The 17,940-nt window shown below is 36.5% G+C and overlaps 1 protein-coding gene across 3 annotated transcripts; it reads left to right on the top strand.

Annotated features, from left to right (window-relative positions):
• The first annotated feature begins 208 nt into the window (after window positions 1-208).
• LOC105054134 (E3 ubiquitin ligase BIG BROTHER-related) lies at window positions 209-8,982 on the top strand. 3 transcript variants are annotated; one of them, XM_010935573.4, is made up of 8 exons: window positions 209-335; window positions 1,696-1,839; window positions 3,895-4,132; window positions 4,774-4,838; window positions 4,926-4,967; window positions 6,376-6,500; window positions 7,036-7,144; window positions 8,664-8,982. In XM_010935573.4, exons 2-8 carry the CDS (start codon window positions 1,705-1,707, stop codon window positions 8,700-8,702), a joined length of 753 nt encoding a protein of 250 aa, XP_010933875.1. In that variant the 5' UTR covers window positions 209-335; window positions 1,696-1,704; the 3' UTR covers window positions 8,703-8,982. The 3 variants fall into 3 exon arrangements, with proteins under 3 accessions (XP_010933875.1, XP_019709368.1, XP_019709367.1); XM_019853809.3 differs by having other exon boundaries at window positions 212-340; XM_019853808.3 differs by lacking the exon at window positions 209-335 and adding an exon at window positions 1,365-1,403.
• Window positions 8,983-17,940: the final 8,958 nt, after the last annotated feature.

Below are 17,940 nucleotides of genomic sequence, written 5' to 3'. Positions count from 1 at the left end.
AATTTGATTTATTTAATAAATAAATTAAATAAATTAAATTAAATTATTTTTTAATAAATAAATTAAATTTAAATTTTTAATTAATTTAATAAATAAATTGAATTTGGATTGATAATTTTTTTGATCCGACTTATATTGATCTGATCTGTATGTGATTCGGTCTCATCTAATTGCCACCCTTAAACGGAGTTGACTCATGGTCAACGGTTAGGCGGAGGGGGCCCCATCTGGAAATCGCCTTTGGCGTAGAGGCCAACATAGGCCACCGACCCCCTCAGGAAAACGCCATCAGAGAATCCAAAGGCAGCAGAGAGAGAACAGGAGCTCCTCCGAAGGTAAGGTTGCTCCTCCTCCTGAAATTTTACTTTAATGGCTGCAATTGGATTCATAGCTTTAGCTAGCCTCTGCTTAAATTTTCGTACCAATTAAGGGAATTTACTATGTTTCCTACAAGAAAAAAATGGATCTTGCTACTGATCACTAGGATTTGTTGTCCCTATTGGGGAAAATGAAGGATCTTTAGGTGTGATATGCTTGTGATTGTTGGGGTGTGGTTGTGGGATTTTTCTTTACGGTGCTGAACTTTGTTTCTTTCGTGCTGATATGGTGATCTCCCCTCTTTTGTCAGAGAGGAAGTTGTTGATGATTAGTTATTATATTTAAGTTGTTTCTTTCAAAAAAAAAAAAAATTATGTCATGATCTTTAAACATCTGGCTTTTTATACCCGGATTTATATCTATATTATTATGTTGAAACACAATTATTTGTCATAAAGACAATTCTTTCCATAATTAATTGTGGTTAGTTCTGTTATGACAATTATTGAACCAAATCAAGTGTGAATTGGATTTATTTTCGCTGCTAGAGGTCCCTCTGATAAGCAAGGATTATAATGTAATAGTATCTTGACAGAAGATGCCGTTCCTGCCATTGGCTGTAGGAAGTCTAATCAACAGTTAGTTTTTTAGAGCCAAACACCATTCATCATTTGTGTTTGATTGAGGAAAAAGGAGTTCAGAAATTAGAAAGATTTGGAAAAGTTATCTACAAATTTGGAAAGGATCTGGGGACTTTGTTTTGATGAATTAATTAAAAGGGGTGCAACACGAGAGAACCAAAAATCAGTGGCCAACAATCTAGCCTGAACCTTTGGATAGGTTAAGGAATGGGAAATCTTTCTTCTGTTACATGAATTAAATGTTTCATTTCATCCAGAAAAAGCCATCTCTTTCTGAGTAATCCTATTGCACTCTTTGTCATGTATTGTGTATTTGATTGAACATTTCTGTTATTTACCATGCTTTCTGAAAGCATCAGACAGTATGGATTAAATTTGTATTGGTTTTTGGAAGCGGTAGAATAGTAAAATTGAAGATCCCATTAAAGAAATGGAGTATTATCTGTAAGTTTTTTTCTTTTTCCATTCTTCTTTGGTTATATTTAGTTTGAAATTTTCAAAATTTTGTATATGAAGTTGCACCTTAGCCATTTCAATTCCTTAAAACTTTGTACCTTTCTACTTTACTATTTACAACGTCTGTTCACAGTTATGCAGTGATAATCATCTTCAAATTTGTTACTGCTTGAGGACCAAAGTTCCAAATCTAAATTTTATATATTTGAGTAGATTGTATGTCATACGTGTGTGTGCATGTTTTGGCTGATTCCCGCACTTAAGTCTTTTTTCCTATTAGGTGGCCATCATGGAGATGGAATTTGAGACAAAGGGAAAGAAGCAAGTAAATGTTTACTATGTAAATGCCCCTGTCTCTTGTGTGGTGGAAGAGAATTTTGGAGGATTTTTCCATGGTTATAATGTTTCCGCTCTTCCAGCTCAGGTGGGCTCTAATTCTGTTTTATTCTTATTTTTATTTTTACTTTATTTTTTATGCTGTTTCTTTAAAGAGATATTATGTTGCTATAGTTGGAACTTAGTGATTTTTATCTTTCACAGTGGGGCAAATATTTGGGACATTGTGAGTTAACTATATTCTTTGCAAAATTATTTATAACAACTGTGATTCTAAAAATTGCGAAATCACCAGATTATCAGTTTATGGTTGTTAAAACGATTATTATTGTTCTCAAGCTGATAGTTATGGTGGTTAAAAAAACTAGAAGATCACCAAGTTATGTGTGACTTTTTTTTATTGGCTAACACAAAGGCAAAGTGGTAGGTACCATTGGCAATTATTTCAGTTCAGCTTCAACTCTTCTACACTGAGGTAATCATTTGAGAAAGTGAAGTCAAAGTGACCAATAGTATGTTGTCTTTTAAACAAATAAAAGTGCTGGTACTTTTAGTGAAGTAAAGGGAACCGCACTCTCTTCATGCTCTTAATTGTGGACTCATGCTCTTAATTGTGGTGAGTCCACGCTTTCGTGCACAAAAACTTGTACAGGGGGTAGCAACTGTGCAATAAAAGAAAAAGTGAATACTGTGCACAAAAACTTGTACAGGGGGTGCTTGCTCTTATGCATGGACTCATGGGGTACTGTTTTATGAATCTCACTGTAACTTTGGTTAATCACATATGTTGAAACTTAATTTTGCTCTCAATATACTAGGTTCAACTGCTGCTATTTAGTCCCACTCTATGAAAGCTTCCTTAGTTTTTTTTGTTTTAAGCATCTTCTGTGGTTGCATTGAGGTATTTTTGAGACCTTACTTGAGGGTTTTCCTTGTAACAAAAGGAGTCAGAATTCATCATGAACTCTTTGGCACTTTGTACTCAATCAGTGAAACCTCTCTCTTACTCTTCTTATGGACATAACCTCTGCCTTGTTTTTCCCTTTATTTCTTTAGTGTGTTTCTCATGCTCCTTGCATCTTTTATTTGTAGTACCATGAAAGCAATCCATCTAGTACATTGCAGGGAGCAACACATGGTTCCTTCTTATTCTCTCTAGACTGTTCTATATATGTTCCTTGGAAAATCATAACCCTTTCAGACTTTCAATTATATTCGAACATTGAACATAGAATTAGTTAAATGATGTTTTGATTTTCAAATGGAATAATGTGGCAATACAGGCTGCAGCACTAGTTCCTTCACTAAATTTATATTTTCCAAAGGTCCTATAATCTTGCATTTTTTCATGTAGAAATGCATCATATAAGTCTGTTATCATTGTTATCAGGGAACTGACTCTGATGATCTTCCAATTCTAAATTCTTTGGTTGCAAAAATATGCTCTCAAATATTTTAATGAGTCAATTGCATGCATTCTCTAAATCACATATTAATCATCATAGGTGTTCTTAATACTCTAGATAGAAAAGTTTAGATTCGATTTTAGCAGAAATTAACTGTTAGTATGATTTAGTTTGACTCTCGTTCAAGAAGAACTGGTTGTCACCAAAGTGCTGACCTCGTCAGTCTTCCTTAAGAACTAAAGTGGCATGTCATCATGATTCCATGTCCAACGGATGGATCATAATGCAACTGCATGCTTGTAGTGTAGGTATTGACAAAATATATATTCGCACATATTGCACTCATTATAAGAAAAATAGGGGCCAGTTTGGTATGGTTGTTTTTGTTGTTGTTTGTCTGTGAGCTAGTGAATACCACATGGAGATTAGTGCTGCACAAACTTATGCTGTTCCCTGCTTTTATTTTCACCTTTTCTCTGAAAGCAATAGATCTTTGCTACCAAAAGATCTCAAGATTTTACAAGGAATTTAAAAAAAAAAGGGTTCATATATATTGTTCAATCTATCTCATTTTTCTTCTTCGGTTTTTAAAAACAAAAACAGAAAAGAAGAGCAATACCTGATGCGCCCCAAGCTAACTCTACAGTCAGTGGTCATTTTTCATATCAGTAAACTGATAATAATTGTAAAACTATCCTGTGATGGTGTTTTATTATTTTGAGTGAACTTATGTGCAGGAAAGTGTCTACAAATCCTTCCAAAGAAATACTCAGAGTGATGTGAGGAGAGCTTCCTCAAGTAATAATTCTAGACATAATCATGATCATGTCCCAAGGGAGGCAGAAAGAAATTCTTCAAAAACTGCAAATGTCGAGTTACAGCTAGCTATAGATGAAGCTCTAGCTAGAGAATTGCAAGAGTTGGAGAATCAGTTTGCTGATACTTCCCTTGGTGGAATTACTGGAACAGAAGCTGGTAAAGATAGTTTTCAAGCAACATCAATTATTCTTGGAGTGAAGTAATTATTGGAGTTAAGTTATTCGTCCATTGTGCTTGCATCATAATTATGATATTAACTACATTGCTGCTGCATGTCCATCATTTATCCTTCCATTTGGAGGATTGGGCTTTTGTTGGTACAAGTGGCAAAGGAAAATCAATCAAGCTGATCCCTCTTTGATGGATATTGCATTCTTCAGTTTATGTTTGCTATCTGTCACTTATGTTTTGTTGTTCATATGAATCTCTTTTCTGTTAATGAGGTGAAGTTTGTGCATTCTAGCTTGCGAAGATCATCTCTATCATATTTAGTTTGATAGCAACAGGTAATATTGTCTATACTATAAATCTAAAAATCATTGTAAATTTAATTGATTAACTGCTCTTACTGTAGTGGTGTTGCAGCAGTTATATCAAATTTATAAACTGTTGAGGTTCTCAAAAAGATGCTACTTCTTACCTGTAGGAGTCGGTAATTTAGATATAACATTCTTACGTCTCTTTCAACTAGATTTGTAAGACAACCTATTGAAATGTAACAGTTATAGTTCCTAGTCTGGTAATGACTGTTCAATGACTCTGGCACTACTGATTTTCTCTTTGCATGGTTCTTCAAGATAAAAACCCCACACAATCCTCCTCGGCTAATATTGAATGCAATCCTGCAAGCTCATCTGTTCAGGTAATTTGCATTGTAGTTTTCTATTCTTTAGAAATGCATCATTTCATATGTCTGAAACTGAAGTTATTTTTGACTTGTCATACACAGGTTGCGCCGGATGATGTAGACCCAGATAATATGACTTATGAGGTGTGTTTATCAATACCTGTACTTTTTATACCAACACATATACAATCATACATGCGTACACATGCATGTGTGTGTGTGTGTAGCTGCAAGCTCAGTTATGCTTTCATCTCCCAAGATACTATTCCATCTGGAAGAGCAAGAAGCAAGATGTCTATCATTCTCTTGACCAAATACTTTGTATGTAGTGGCTTTCGTCACCACTGAGGTCATCTGGCATGTGCCTGAGTGTCACAAACATTACTTTTTATCTCAGTGATGAAACATTACTTTTTAACTTATCTAAGTGATGATTGGAGTGCCATCCATATAATTGTAAATCAAAATTTTCACTTCCCACTGCGCACCACATTGACATACTCTTGCTTCCTAATGTCCTTGTACTTGGTCTGGTGAGTATCTCATTAAGTTGCTTGTTATGTCACAAACTACACCTTTATCATATATATTCAGCCAACCTAGTCTATAGCCTGTGATAAATTTAGGGATTTTATACAATTGTATGATGTATGCACATCCATAATAACTCATCATGGAGATATTTGTTGTATGTTCCTCATAATTGAGGCTTTGACAATATTACTGTATGTACTGGTTTTTTCCCTTCCACTAGTATATTCTTGCACTATTGCACCATTCAGCACTTGGATGATCTTCATACAGGAAGTTGATTGTTTGCTAACCTTTGATAGGTCCAGTGATTCAATGTTGTGTAGCTTTCTGTTTTTCACACTGATGTAGGGAGAACGTTAGCTATGCATACAGAAAGGAATGGGTACTATAATGTAGCTCTAAATTGATGTATGCCTGGCACATGACAGGATGCTCAATGATTATTCAAACATTGAAATTCTTGTATCACATAACTAGTGGGTCTTATGGCATACATTTTAAGTGATTTAGAATATTGCAAAATCAAAGACATGCATCTTTGATGCACAAAATGATGTAAAAGAGTAAGAAGATAAGGATCTTATTTGGTGAGGTTTGCCATACCGGTCGGTACATTGACCGTACTGTAATGTACCAGTACTGAATCAGTATGCAGTACAAGGTCGTACTGACATTTATTATGCCAAATCAGCCCCCATACTGGGCATATCAATATTGTAATAGAATGGTGATTGTATGCAGTCCGATCTCGACATGGCGAGCCTTGAATTAATAGGTTTTGATTTTGACTTTCATGGGTTGACATCACCGAGTTAGTGAGCACAGTTTTTTTTTTTTTTTGTTCTCCAGATGTAGCTTGAATTAGGCATCATTATTAACAAACGTAACTTATGTTGCTTTTTGCTATGTCAAGTACATTCCTGTTATTCATTGGTCTTCTTTAATTATTGACTGAGATTACCTTTGTTTGTTTTCAGTTATTTGCATCACAACGGAATTTTTTTTTGTTTAATTTTAGGAATTACAACGGCTAGGTGAAGCTATAGGAACTGAAAGCAGAGGATTATCTGATGAGTTTATATCCTTTCTGCCAACTTCAACATACAAGATTGGTTTATTCTCAAAGAAAGAAAAACATGAGGAGTATGTTGTGGTTTAGTTCTTTATTCACTATATTGTGTGTTTGATTTATCAATGTACACTAATTTTTGGTGGGCTGAGATTATGCTTTTGTGAAATCTTGACCAAGATAAAAAACATGAGTATGTTTTGGCTTTATTTCTTTATTTACAATTATATGTATTTGCTTTTCATCAAAGTTCTTTAATATTTGTTAGGCCAAGATTTTGCTTTTAAATCTTTATCAAGCTTGCTATGAAACTCTTCTTTTTATATTATTTCTAGGTGTCCCTATGTCGTGCAAGTATATCTTGTTCTATCCTTCATGGTGAATTTCTAGAATGAGAAGTAGATGTACTTTTCTAGGAAATGCTGAATAATAATTCACTGAGGCATTGTGAGCCTGAGCATTTTTTCATAGGAAGTCAGTTTAATTGAAAAGCAAAGTACTGAAGGAAATTTTTGAATGGTCGAAATATTTGATACGAGTTGCTTCATTGAGTTGCAGGAGCTCATATTGTAGGTTGTGCCTTTCACTAATGGTTTTTGCTACATGCAGATGTGTGATCTGCTATATGGCTTATAAGAACCGAGATAAATTGATCACGTTGCCTTGCCAACATCACTATCATAAAACTTGTATCTCGAAATGGTTAAAGATCAACAAGGTATTTTCTATTGCCATTGTCATTTCACAATTGAAGTTTTGCTGTGTTAATTTTGATTTCTGACCACCAGTCTTATTCTAATCTAGGATGTTATGCTTTTAATCATCAATTTTTTTTTTGTTTTTATGGACCTTGATTCTTCAAAAGCTTGTACATTATTAGTCTATCCCTACCCAAAAAGTATTTCAGATGGAACATGGAGTTATGCACATTTTGTAGTTCACAGAAAATTTAATATGGAGCAATCAGCTTACAAAAAAAATACTACAAGTGCCTAAGGAAAAAACAAATATTTTTGATAACCAGAAAGATACTCTTCTGAAACATCTTAGTCAAAAATAGGGAAGAAATTATCAAGACTCATATTACAATTTCTATATGGTTTGTAACAGTCATCAAGGATTTGACTGCTCAATTTGTAATTTAAGAACATATTAAAATTAATAACCAAACTGAAGCTACTTCTATTAATCGGCTTCATAAAAACTCTGCCAACATATTCATAAATTCTGAACACGTCTTGTTTCCCAGAGTCCTAGTCTGACTGAATCAGGAGATGAGTGAAGACTTAAAACCTAAAGCACTGTTTGTATGGCCACCTTTGCAGCAGAAACACAAAAACCTTAGACATGCAAATGATGATTTCTTAAATTCCACATCTCCAAAATAGTTCATCAGGTGCATCTTGATGTGCAGCAGCCAGCAAACCTGAAGGTGCTTTTAAGTTTACAGTCAATGTGGCTGATCCATTACAGTGATTTCTTCTACTGCTGCTTCTATTTATTCTCCTGCCTCTTCATGAAATTTGGTTTAGTCCTTCTGTAACATAAAAATAATAGGTTTATTTTATAAGGTAAACCAGACATATGAATGTTCTTAAAATATATAATGAACAGCAATCAAATTGCTGTTTACCGACAAACAGTAGGAGAAAAATTTTTGACTAGGAGACTGAATGTTGTGGTTGATCCAGTACATGCAGCATTTTCAGTTAATAAGGTAGTTCTGTTACTAAAATATGACTCTAATCCAGCAGTCGAGTGGATCGATAGTTCAAAGTCATGGCATTGCTCTCTGTTCACAAGCAAGGATGAGAAGCATTCTGACCAGGAGGTCAAATATGGTGATTCTCACAGAACATAATATAGCTGTTAGATTAACAAGACAATTTTAGTGCTTGGAAAGAAACTTCAGGGGTTTACATCCTTTTGTTCTGATGCAGCATTAACTGTTTCTTTCCTGCTTAAATTTGTTAGGTTGATATACACATTGTACCATTTCTTATATCTGTTAGAGTGTACATTTCTTTTCCTCTACGGCATTACCTGTATCTTTTAGACTTGTGCTTGCTTATATTTCTCAAAACAAGGGTTTGTTTTATATTCTATTGTCTCAAATTCCCTAGTGACTTTGTCATGTTATGTCTAGTTGTTCCATATGCTTTAGATTTAGGTGGTTCTGTAAAACTTATTTATTAATACAAATGAGATTGATTCTGCACATTCCTTTTCTGTACCAGGCATGCCCAGTATGCAATGTGGAGGTTTTTGGTTCTTAATGTATACATATCAAAGCTGCAAGTGATTAGTTTATGTTGGCATGAACTATCTCTATCCTTTTGGATGGCACCTGAACCATATAATGGCGATATAGGTTGTTTAATGTAATCAGAGATCTTTTTGCACTGTAATCAGAGATCTTTTTAGATGGGAAAGATGTTTTCATGCCATAATGATGCAGTGCCATTATTCACTGCTTTATGTTTCGTTGCGTAACTGATGTCTATTGATTACTAAAATATGTTGACGGTGAAACATGGGAATTGATCTTGTGTTTAGAGAGAGCCAGCTATATGTGGTTGCATGAAGTTATAGTACGTGGTGGATAGAATCAGATATATGCAAGTGTATTAGAGGTGCATTGGTATTTGAGCGAAGGTGCACAATACAAGGCATAGATTCAATAGAGTGATGCATTAGAGTTATAATTATGAGATTGCACAGGTGTGGCTAATACTGTAAAAGAGGCTGTGGCTAGTAGTTTTAGCATGTGTGTTTTTGTATTCGACATCCTTTGGTGGGGTGGGAGTGAGTACTTGGATCTAGTTTAGTATAATCTTTATTTATTAATAAGAGTATTATTTTCTCTCTCCAAATTTATTCTTTTCAATATTGTTTTCTTCTCATAAATACTCGTGTTTGATGTTTGTTTTTATGGTCCTGAGCATCAAACGGTCATTTGGCATAAAATCGTGCCATTCTACGGTGTATGATTTGAATTATAGCTTGTTAAAGCCTATACCTTTCAAAGAATGCCCATGAATATGGTTGTGTGGAGATTCTTAGCACTAGACAATGGAACTTCTTACATGCATTATGGTTTGCAAGTTTATGAAGGCAGTCACTCATCATTGGCTGAATCTTGAAAATGCATTTAATTTTGTACGAATGAGGTATTAATGAAGATTTTTGGAAATGAAAACGATGATACGTTTTGCTACTAATTTATCTTGGCTGTCCATATTCTCTCTGTTCAAATCCTTAAAGACAATTCCACCAAATCAAATTATTTTAAGGTAAACAACCAATTTTTCAAGATCTTTATTTCTTCATCCTAACTAGAACGCTGTCTTCTTCGTCAAAAAAAAAAAAAAAAAAAGAACCGCCCCGTCCTGCTGTCTTCCTCATCATGCAAAAGAAGAAGAAGGAGAACAACAACAACAAAAAGCAAAATAAAAAACAAAAACAAACAAACAAACTAGAAAGCTGCCTTCACCGCCTCGTCCCAATTCCCAAATGTGGATAGGTTTCTTAAGACGTCAGTTATAAATTGAATTATGCGAACTTGTTCTGGATGGAAATTTTAATGGAGGATTTGAAAATATTCCTGACGAATATCTAAGATCTGTAGTATAAATCAATTGTCATGATGGAGAAATTGAACAAAGCGACCCATATTCATTGTCAAAATTTACATATGATTATCTTATATAGCATTCCTATGGAAGTGAAACTAGCTTAATGTTTTCTTTTCCCTTTCTTTTCTCCCTTGAAAGTGTACCATCCTAATATGAAACAATGTGATTACTGACTCAATGCATCATTTTCTTGAGGAGAGTTCAGAAATAAAATCTCAAACCATGAGCGTTATTACTATACCCAAAAGAAAAAGGACTGTAGATTAGTTTGTGCATGAGGTCATGGCGTCGATAACTCCGACCGGTCTGTCCATCTAGGGATGGGCTCCTGCAACACTGACCACTTCTGTGTTCTTTGTTAACAATTTCTTTCTATAATTTCCATCGTGCATTTCTAAAGGCCTGGGAATCTGTATTCAGGAGATTAGTTTGATTATTATTATTTTGGAGACAGATCATTTCTAGAGATTTCGATTCGGTCATATTAAAAACCCATGCATGCAAATATATGTGTTGCAGTTAATCCCTTGTTGCACCCATCGTCAGAGAAGAATACCTGCAAAAGAAGTCCGTACTGATCAGAATTGTGTCCGGCGGAACCCTTCGATGCTTAAGTCAGTAAAAAGTAGTGAACAGCAGATAGAATATTAAAAGTGACAGAGTATCAGCCCAAAATTATCTTACCAATACTATTCATTTACCTTGTTTTTATAAGTGATTCAGATATAACCGTTGAGCACATGGTTATGCTTTTATGGCACTAAAGAGCAATTATCGGACCATAATTATGGAGTTAATGGGCTATTTATGCCCACTAATGATCGTGACATGTAGCTGATAACCATTTATAATGGTTAGACATGTGGGTTTCACACATTTCAGTATTATGTGATCGTGGGATGGGTGGTTACACCTACCACTGATTATATTCTGACCATTACATGCTTTCTATGATGGTAGTTTTCAATAAGCCGACTATACGTCGGTAATAATAATATGTCGATAGTTGTGAAGATCCGAATGAGCATCGATCGATAACTCTGATATGTCGATGGTCATTGGTCGGAGATTAATTAGGTTATTGTGGTTATCCATTGATAGCTGAGAATAGCCGACTGTCGGTCGGTCAACTGATTGTTAGTCAGCATATTGTGTTTATGAGATCGATCTAGAGTCAGAATCGGGGGTCGGTTGAATTGTCCCAACAGTTGCTTCCCACTCCCAAGTCCAAGGTGGCCTGACGTGCATATTGTTACGTAGTCTGTCACATTGGACGAAAAGAGTTGTCACATCACGTGCTGCTTCGAACTCCGATTCGATTGCTGGTATTAATAATTTTTTAAATACGAGAGGTCTCCAGCTATTTTGTTATTTCGATATCTGTGAGATCATCATTGGGATGTCGTTTCGGGAAGATAATTCGACGTCCGAAGAATCCGGACGATTTGAGTAGATCTTGGCCACGTGTCCAAATATAATTGGCTCTGAGCTGCTCACATGGATAATGATGAGGTGGCATGATCTGAGAATAGGTACGTCAAATCATCTGATCAATGGTCGGTCTTGATGTAGCTACGCATCGACATCCAAGGAGATCCTGATTTGAATGATTTCATTCAGACCGTTGAGGAGTCCTATATATATAAAGTCACTTTCATCTTTTACTTTTGCATTTGTCACTTTCCTCTGCAACAGAAGGTTCTGCCAGAAGGTTTTGCTCTAGTACTAGGAGCTTTTCGAGTTTTGTTTCTTGCATCATCTTTGGCTCCAAATCGAGTTCTCCTTTCTCTCTCTTAGGGTTTTTCTTCTTTTAGGGTTTTTCTTCTTCTAGAGTTTCCTTTTTTCTTCTTTAGTTCTCTATTCTCAATGGTAAGTAAGAAGGCTTCATCTTCTCAGGATATTCAGTCGGAGAATCTGACCAATGATTCTCCCTCGGGTCCGGAAACAAAAATTTCTTTCTTATTCGGGCCCAATGTTGAACGGCTCTAAGAATAGTATCGTATCTCAGAGCAATATCAGCTTTTCGCTTTTGGTCTGGATGGTCGGGTGAACTCTCCTCCTTCGGATCAGATCGTATTTTATGTCGAGGACCTTCGAATTGGTCTTCGATTTTCAATTTCGGAGTTCGTCCGAAATCTTCTCGATAATTATGGTCTCTGTTCTACTTAGCTGGCTCCAAACTCCATCCGACTAATCATTAGTTTTGTCTTATTATGTCATCTTATCTTGACTGATCCTCGTCCCTCTTTATTCTAGGCTTTCTTTGTTCTCTGTCCTCACCCTAAACCCAAGGGTTGGTGGTTTTTCAACTCGGAGAAGGGTCTTTCTTTTATCTCCGATCTTCCATCATCGATTCATGGATGGAAGAATCATTTTTTTTCTTCTTCTTCTTCCTCCTGGGGCTTTCTTTCATGCTGGGACGATTTGAGAACTAGCCCCAACGAGAATAGTCGGATGGATGCCGCTGATCGAAAAGATTTTTTTTGACTAAAGGATATGGAAGTTCCACCGCAGCAAGAGCTGAAGACCGAACAGGCTCTCTATGATGGCGGGCTTAGTTCGATAATTTTTTTAGGTATAACATAGTTGGTTATTTCAATTTTTTTTTGTTTGTTTCAGAACTTTTGTGTTAATCTTTTTTCTTTGATTGCAGTTATGCGGACGAGGGCACAAGTTTCGACTGTCAATATCCACCTGCATGCTGTCAAGAAGGGGGCAGCGACCAATGCTGGATCTTCCCGACTGTCAAGAAAGAGTTGGGTTGACACCTCGTCGATACCGGCAAGGGAACCCAACATTCCGTTGGAGACAACTCCCAAGCCGGTCCTAGCGTTGTCGGCTCCGACAATGCTTCCTCCAACTAATGCACCATCCGCTGGAGTCAAAACGGTGAGAGATGAAGGGACCGCGATAGAACCATCAGTGGCTCCATCAGTAAGGGTTCGGACCGAATCAGCAGTCATGGTCGAACCCAAACAATCTGCTGGTGCCCCAACGGTTCCTCCAGCAGAGCAGTCTCGGGTGCAGTCAAGTACTGACTTTCCGGTGGTCTCAAGTGCGCGACCGCTGACTAGAGATCGGGGGAAGGCGCCAGCCATTTTTGCGGACAATGGGTCATCCACGGGCCTTCCCACCTTCTTCGATATCCGGATCCTGGCCGATGAGTTAGCTCTGGCCAATCCATTGTTGGCTAGACAACTTATCGAAGCTGCTCTTCTCCCAACTGATAAGGAGAATAGGAAGAATCGGACGGTGTCTAAGATGTTTTCTTCCTTTTACCCAGTGATACTTAGGATAATTTTTCGACATTTTTTCTCTCTCTCTCTTTTTTTATCCGACTTGACTTGTCTTATGTTTTCAGTGGGCGCACGATATGCACGCTTTAGAGAGCGGATATCGAAAGATTGCCGACTTTCATCGATCTTGGATGGACAAGGTGACGACCGCCAATGCTGAAAAGACCGTTATGGTCGAACAACTTCAGACGGCAATTGAACAGGAGAAGAAGCTTCAGGAAGAAGTCTCCCGTATGACAGCCGATCTTCAATCCTCCAGAGCCGAGCTTGAGTCAACTCATCAGAACATCACGTCTCTCTAGTCTTGGGTTAGGAGCAAGAAGCACTTCATCAGTCGGCTCCGAAGAGAGAGAGATGGCTGCATTGAAGAGTTGGAAGTGGAGTGCGGAAGACATCAGGCCACCCTAGGGAGGCTGGCACTGACCGATGCTGAGTCGGTCTTTGCAGAAGCTAAAGCAAAGTCAGCGAGAAGCATCCTGAGTCTAGCTATCGAGAACTTCAAGGATTCGAAAGAATTTAAGGAGAAGATTTTCGAGGACGGATTCACCTCCTACTGCATCGGATACGAGGATGGCCGAGATGTAGTCAAAAAATTATATCCAAACTTGAACTTGAGCAGCATCATTTCTCCTAGTTCAAAAGAAGAGGCTACTGAAGAGGGCGCCGCACCGACTGAAGAAGATGCACCGACTACATTAGGGCCTGCTCCAACTACCGAAGCTGTGCCGGAGCAAGGTGATGAAGAAAATGACTGATGATCAGTGTAACATTTTTCTTTCTCCTTTTTGTAATCAAACAAATCTTATAATCGGACTTTGGGTCCAATTTTGTAACCTTCTCTTCGATAAATAAAAGAAAAATTTTCTAAGTATAGATTCTTTTTGATATTTTTCTCTTTGTACTTTCAATATTGTAGAATCATAGTCGGACAACCGATTACCCATTGGTGAATCAGATGTTCAGTAATAACTATAGTAGAGTTTGCCTGTTAGTCGAGTGTCAATCGACATACCTTACCTTTTAGGTATTTAGATGGACGATGATAAGCCGAATATCCTTTGATTGACCGTAATCAAGTCAGTGTGCTTAGATATTTGATAGACGATGGTTAGCCGAATATCCTTCGATTGATTGTAGTCAAGTCGGTGTATTTTCGATTCGATCAAAGTTGAATCGATATAATATTCTGCTTAGTTAAAACTAAATCGACATAAGTAGTCATTCGACTAGAGTCGATTTTTATAATAAAAAATCGAGATATAATCGGTATGTCAATTTTTATAGTGAAAAATCAAGATGTAGTCAATAAAAATCGAATAATTATTTATCGATCTGATGTCATTTAGTAGATGTAGTTGATCGAAGCTTTCATGATCCTGAATTTTAATATTTTATTCTGAACATTGTACATGTGAACAACTTTATTGAAAATACATCTTTAAATTATCAGTATTCTAAGTCTAAGAAATAGTTGTTCCATCAAGAGTTTCTAGCGATATGTACCCGATCCAATTTGGAGATAACTTTCCCTGGTCCAGAAATTTTGAAATTTCTGTCTTTCTTAGGATCAGATCTCTTGGACGGAAGACCTTCGACTTAACTTTTGCATTATAATATTGGATTATTTTTTATCAATATGCTGCCATTCAAACTTGAGCTTGCTGTCGGACTTTCAAAAATAAATCTAGATCTGCTCTCCAATATTCTGAATTACTCAGCTCATTATACTATTCAACTCTTGCTGATGGTAATCCAATCTCAAGTGGAATTATCGCTTCTGTTCCATAGGCCAGATTGAACGGTAACTCTCCCATCGATATACGAAGAGTTGTTCGATATATCCATAAGATCAGATACAATTCTTCTATCCAGAAGTCTTTAGTTTCATTCAGTCTGATCTTGAGACCATGTAGGATTATTCGGTTTGTCACTTCCACCTCATCGTTGGATTGTGGATAGCCGACTGATGTGAGTTTGTGCGTAATGTAAAATTTTGCACAGAACTCTTTGAAGTTCTGATTGTCAAATTGTCAATCATTATCAATGATGATGGTGTGTGGTAGATCGAATCTGCATATGATCGACTTTTGAATGAAATCTTTCATCTTACTTTCAGTGATTTGTGCTAAAGATTCAGCTTTCATCCATTTGGTGAAGTAATCAATGGCAATCACTATAAATTTTCTTTAACCAGATGTCGAAGGAAAAAGTCTGAGTATGTCGATTCTTCATTATGCGAAAAACTATGGTGCAACAATCGATGTCAGCTGACTGACCAATTGATGTTGTATACTTGCATATTTCTGACATGGTTCACATCTTCGGACGAGTTCAGCTATATCTTTTTTCATGATGGACCAATAATATTCTTATCGTAAGATTTTATAAGTCAAAGATTTATCCCTCAAGTAATTTCTACAAATCCTCTCATGAACTTCTCGAAGTGCATAGTCGGCGTCTGCTGGTCTTAAATACTTCAGTAAGAGAAGAGAGAATGATCTTTTATAAAGTTGGTCATTCATCAAAATATATTGTGAGACCATCCAAATCATTTGACTTCTGAAGGATCTGTAGGTAGAGTTTTATCAGTCAAGTACTGGATGATCGGATCCATCTAGCTTGGCTCATCATTGACTTGTAACACTTCTTCGACTTTATCGATGCTTGGCTGTTCAAGACATTCGACGAATGTCCGACCCAGTGAGTTGAATGAAGTAGTTGCAAGTCGAAAAAATATATTGGCTCGAGCATTCTCTATTCTTGGAATGTGTGAGATCTCAAAATATTTTAGAGTCGATACAAGATCTCTCATCTTCTAAAGATACTTCATCATAACAGAATCTTGGGCTTCAAACTCACCCTTAACCTGCCTAGTAATCAGCTGTGAGTCGGTGAAGACCTTTAGACTGTCAATATCAAGCTCTTTGGCAATCTTCAAGCCAGCTAGGAGAGCTTTATACTCGACTTAGTTATTTGAAGCTTTGAAATTAAATCGAAGGGCATATTCAGTTACAATCTTTTTGAAATTGATGAGGATGAGACCGACTCCACTGTCCTGTGCATTGGATGCTCCATCAATATGTAGCACTCACATCGATGTCAAGTCAGACTTGGGAGTTTTGAGTTGCTTTATTTTATTATTGGATTTATCCTTAGAATTATTGTCAGGTACGAAATATTCGACGATGAAATCAGTCAAAACTTGTGCATTCATCGATGGATATAGACGATATTGAATATCAAACTCATTGAATTTTATTGTCCACTTTGTCATTCATCCTGAAGTATCAGGTCGGTATAAAATCATCTTCAACGACTGATCTATTAAGACAACAATGAGATATGCTTGAAAGTATGAGCGAAGTCGCTATAATGATATGATCAGAGTATAGATAATCTTCTTCACCTTTGAATATCTTATTTCAGTATTATGAAGTATCTTGCTGGTGTAGTGAATAAGTTGTTAAATTCGATTTTTATTCTCTTGGATGAGTACCGAATTAACTGCCTTTATTGAAGTTGCCAAATAGAGATACAAATTTCTCCAATCTTTGATTTTGTAAGTAGTGGTGGAGATGCCAGATATCTTTTTAGATTTTTAAAGGACTGTCGGTACTCGTCTGATCATGAGAAGTCTTTTGCTTGTCTTAAGGACTTGAAGAAGGGTAAACATCTTTTTGCCGATCTTGAGATAAATCGGTTGAGTGCGGTGATTCTTCCATTAAGTTGTTGTATCTCTTTCTTGGAGCTTGGATGCTTCATATTGATGATAACCTTTATCTTCTCGAGATTGGCTTCAATTCCTCGTTGTGACACAAAAAATTCAAAATTTTTTTCAGAAGTTACTCCGAATACATATTTGATAGGATTCAATTTTATCTGATATCGTCAAAATGTGCTAAAGGCTTCTTCCAGATCCCGAACATGATCAGACGTTTGAAAGCTTTTCACCAGCATATCATCCACATAGACTTTCATATTTTGTCCGATTTGTGTCTTGAATAGTTTATTGACTAGCCATTGATAAGTAGCTCCGGTGTTTTTTAAATCAAACGGTATTATTTTATAACAGTAGATGCCTTTATCGATTATGAAGGCTGTATGCTCCTCATCTTCAGACACTATCCGAATCTGATTATATCCTATAAAGGTGTCCATGAAGCTTAAGAGTCGGTGTCCCGAAGTTGCATCAATTAGTTGGTCGATCTTTAACAAAGAAAAATTATTCTTCGGATAAGCTTCATTTAGATTTATATAGTCGATGCAGATTTTCTATTTTCCATTAGCTTTTCTCATCATTAATACATTGGCGAGCCATCGGGATAATTAGTTTTTCTGACGAAACCAACCGCGAGGAGCTTATTGACTTCTTCATCGATGACCTTCCATCTTTTAGGAGTAAAAGATTTTTTCTTTTGTCTCACCGGCCTAACTTTTGGATCAATATTTAGTCGATGGGTTATTACCTCCAAAAGAATGTCTGGCATATCAATAGTCGACCAAACAAAAATATCGACGTTTGCTCTTATTAGATTTATCAGTTGTTGCCGTTCCGGATCAGACAGCTGCGATCCAATTTGAAT

Source organism: Elaeis guineensis, chromosome 11 (genome assembly GCF_000442705.2).
Source record: "Elaeis guineensis isolate ETL-2024a chromosome 11, EG11, whole genome shotgun sequence".
NCBI lineage: Eukaryota > Viridiplantae > Streptophyta > Magnoliopsida > Arecales > Arecaceae > Elaeis > Elaeis guineensis.
The sequence above is the reverse complement of the archived record's forward strand: the minus strand, read 5'-3'. Positions and strand labels throughout refer to the sequence as shown.

Excerpts from the sequence above, each read along its gene's own strand:
- LOC105054134 (XM_010935573.4), top strand. The coding sequence starts at position 1,705 with ATGGAGATGGAATTTGAGACAAAGGGAAAGAAGCAAGTAAATGTTTAC. Across the intron at positions 1,840-3,894 it reads TTTCCGCTCTTCCAGCTCAG|GAAAGTGTCTACAAATCCTT; the intron begins GTGGGCTCTAAT and ends ACTTATGTGCAG. Across the intron at positions 6,501-7,035 it reads AAGAAAGAAAAACATGAGGA|ATGTGTGATCTGCTATATGG; the intron begins GTATGTTGTGGT and ends TGCTACATGCAG.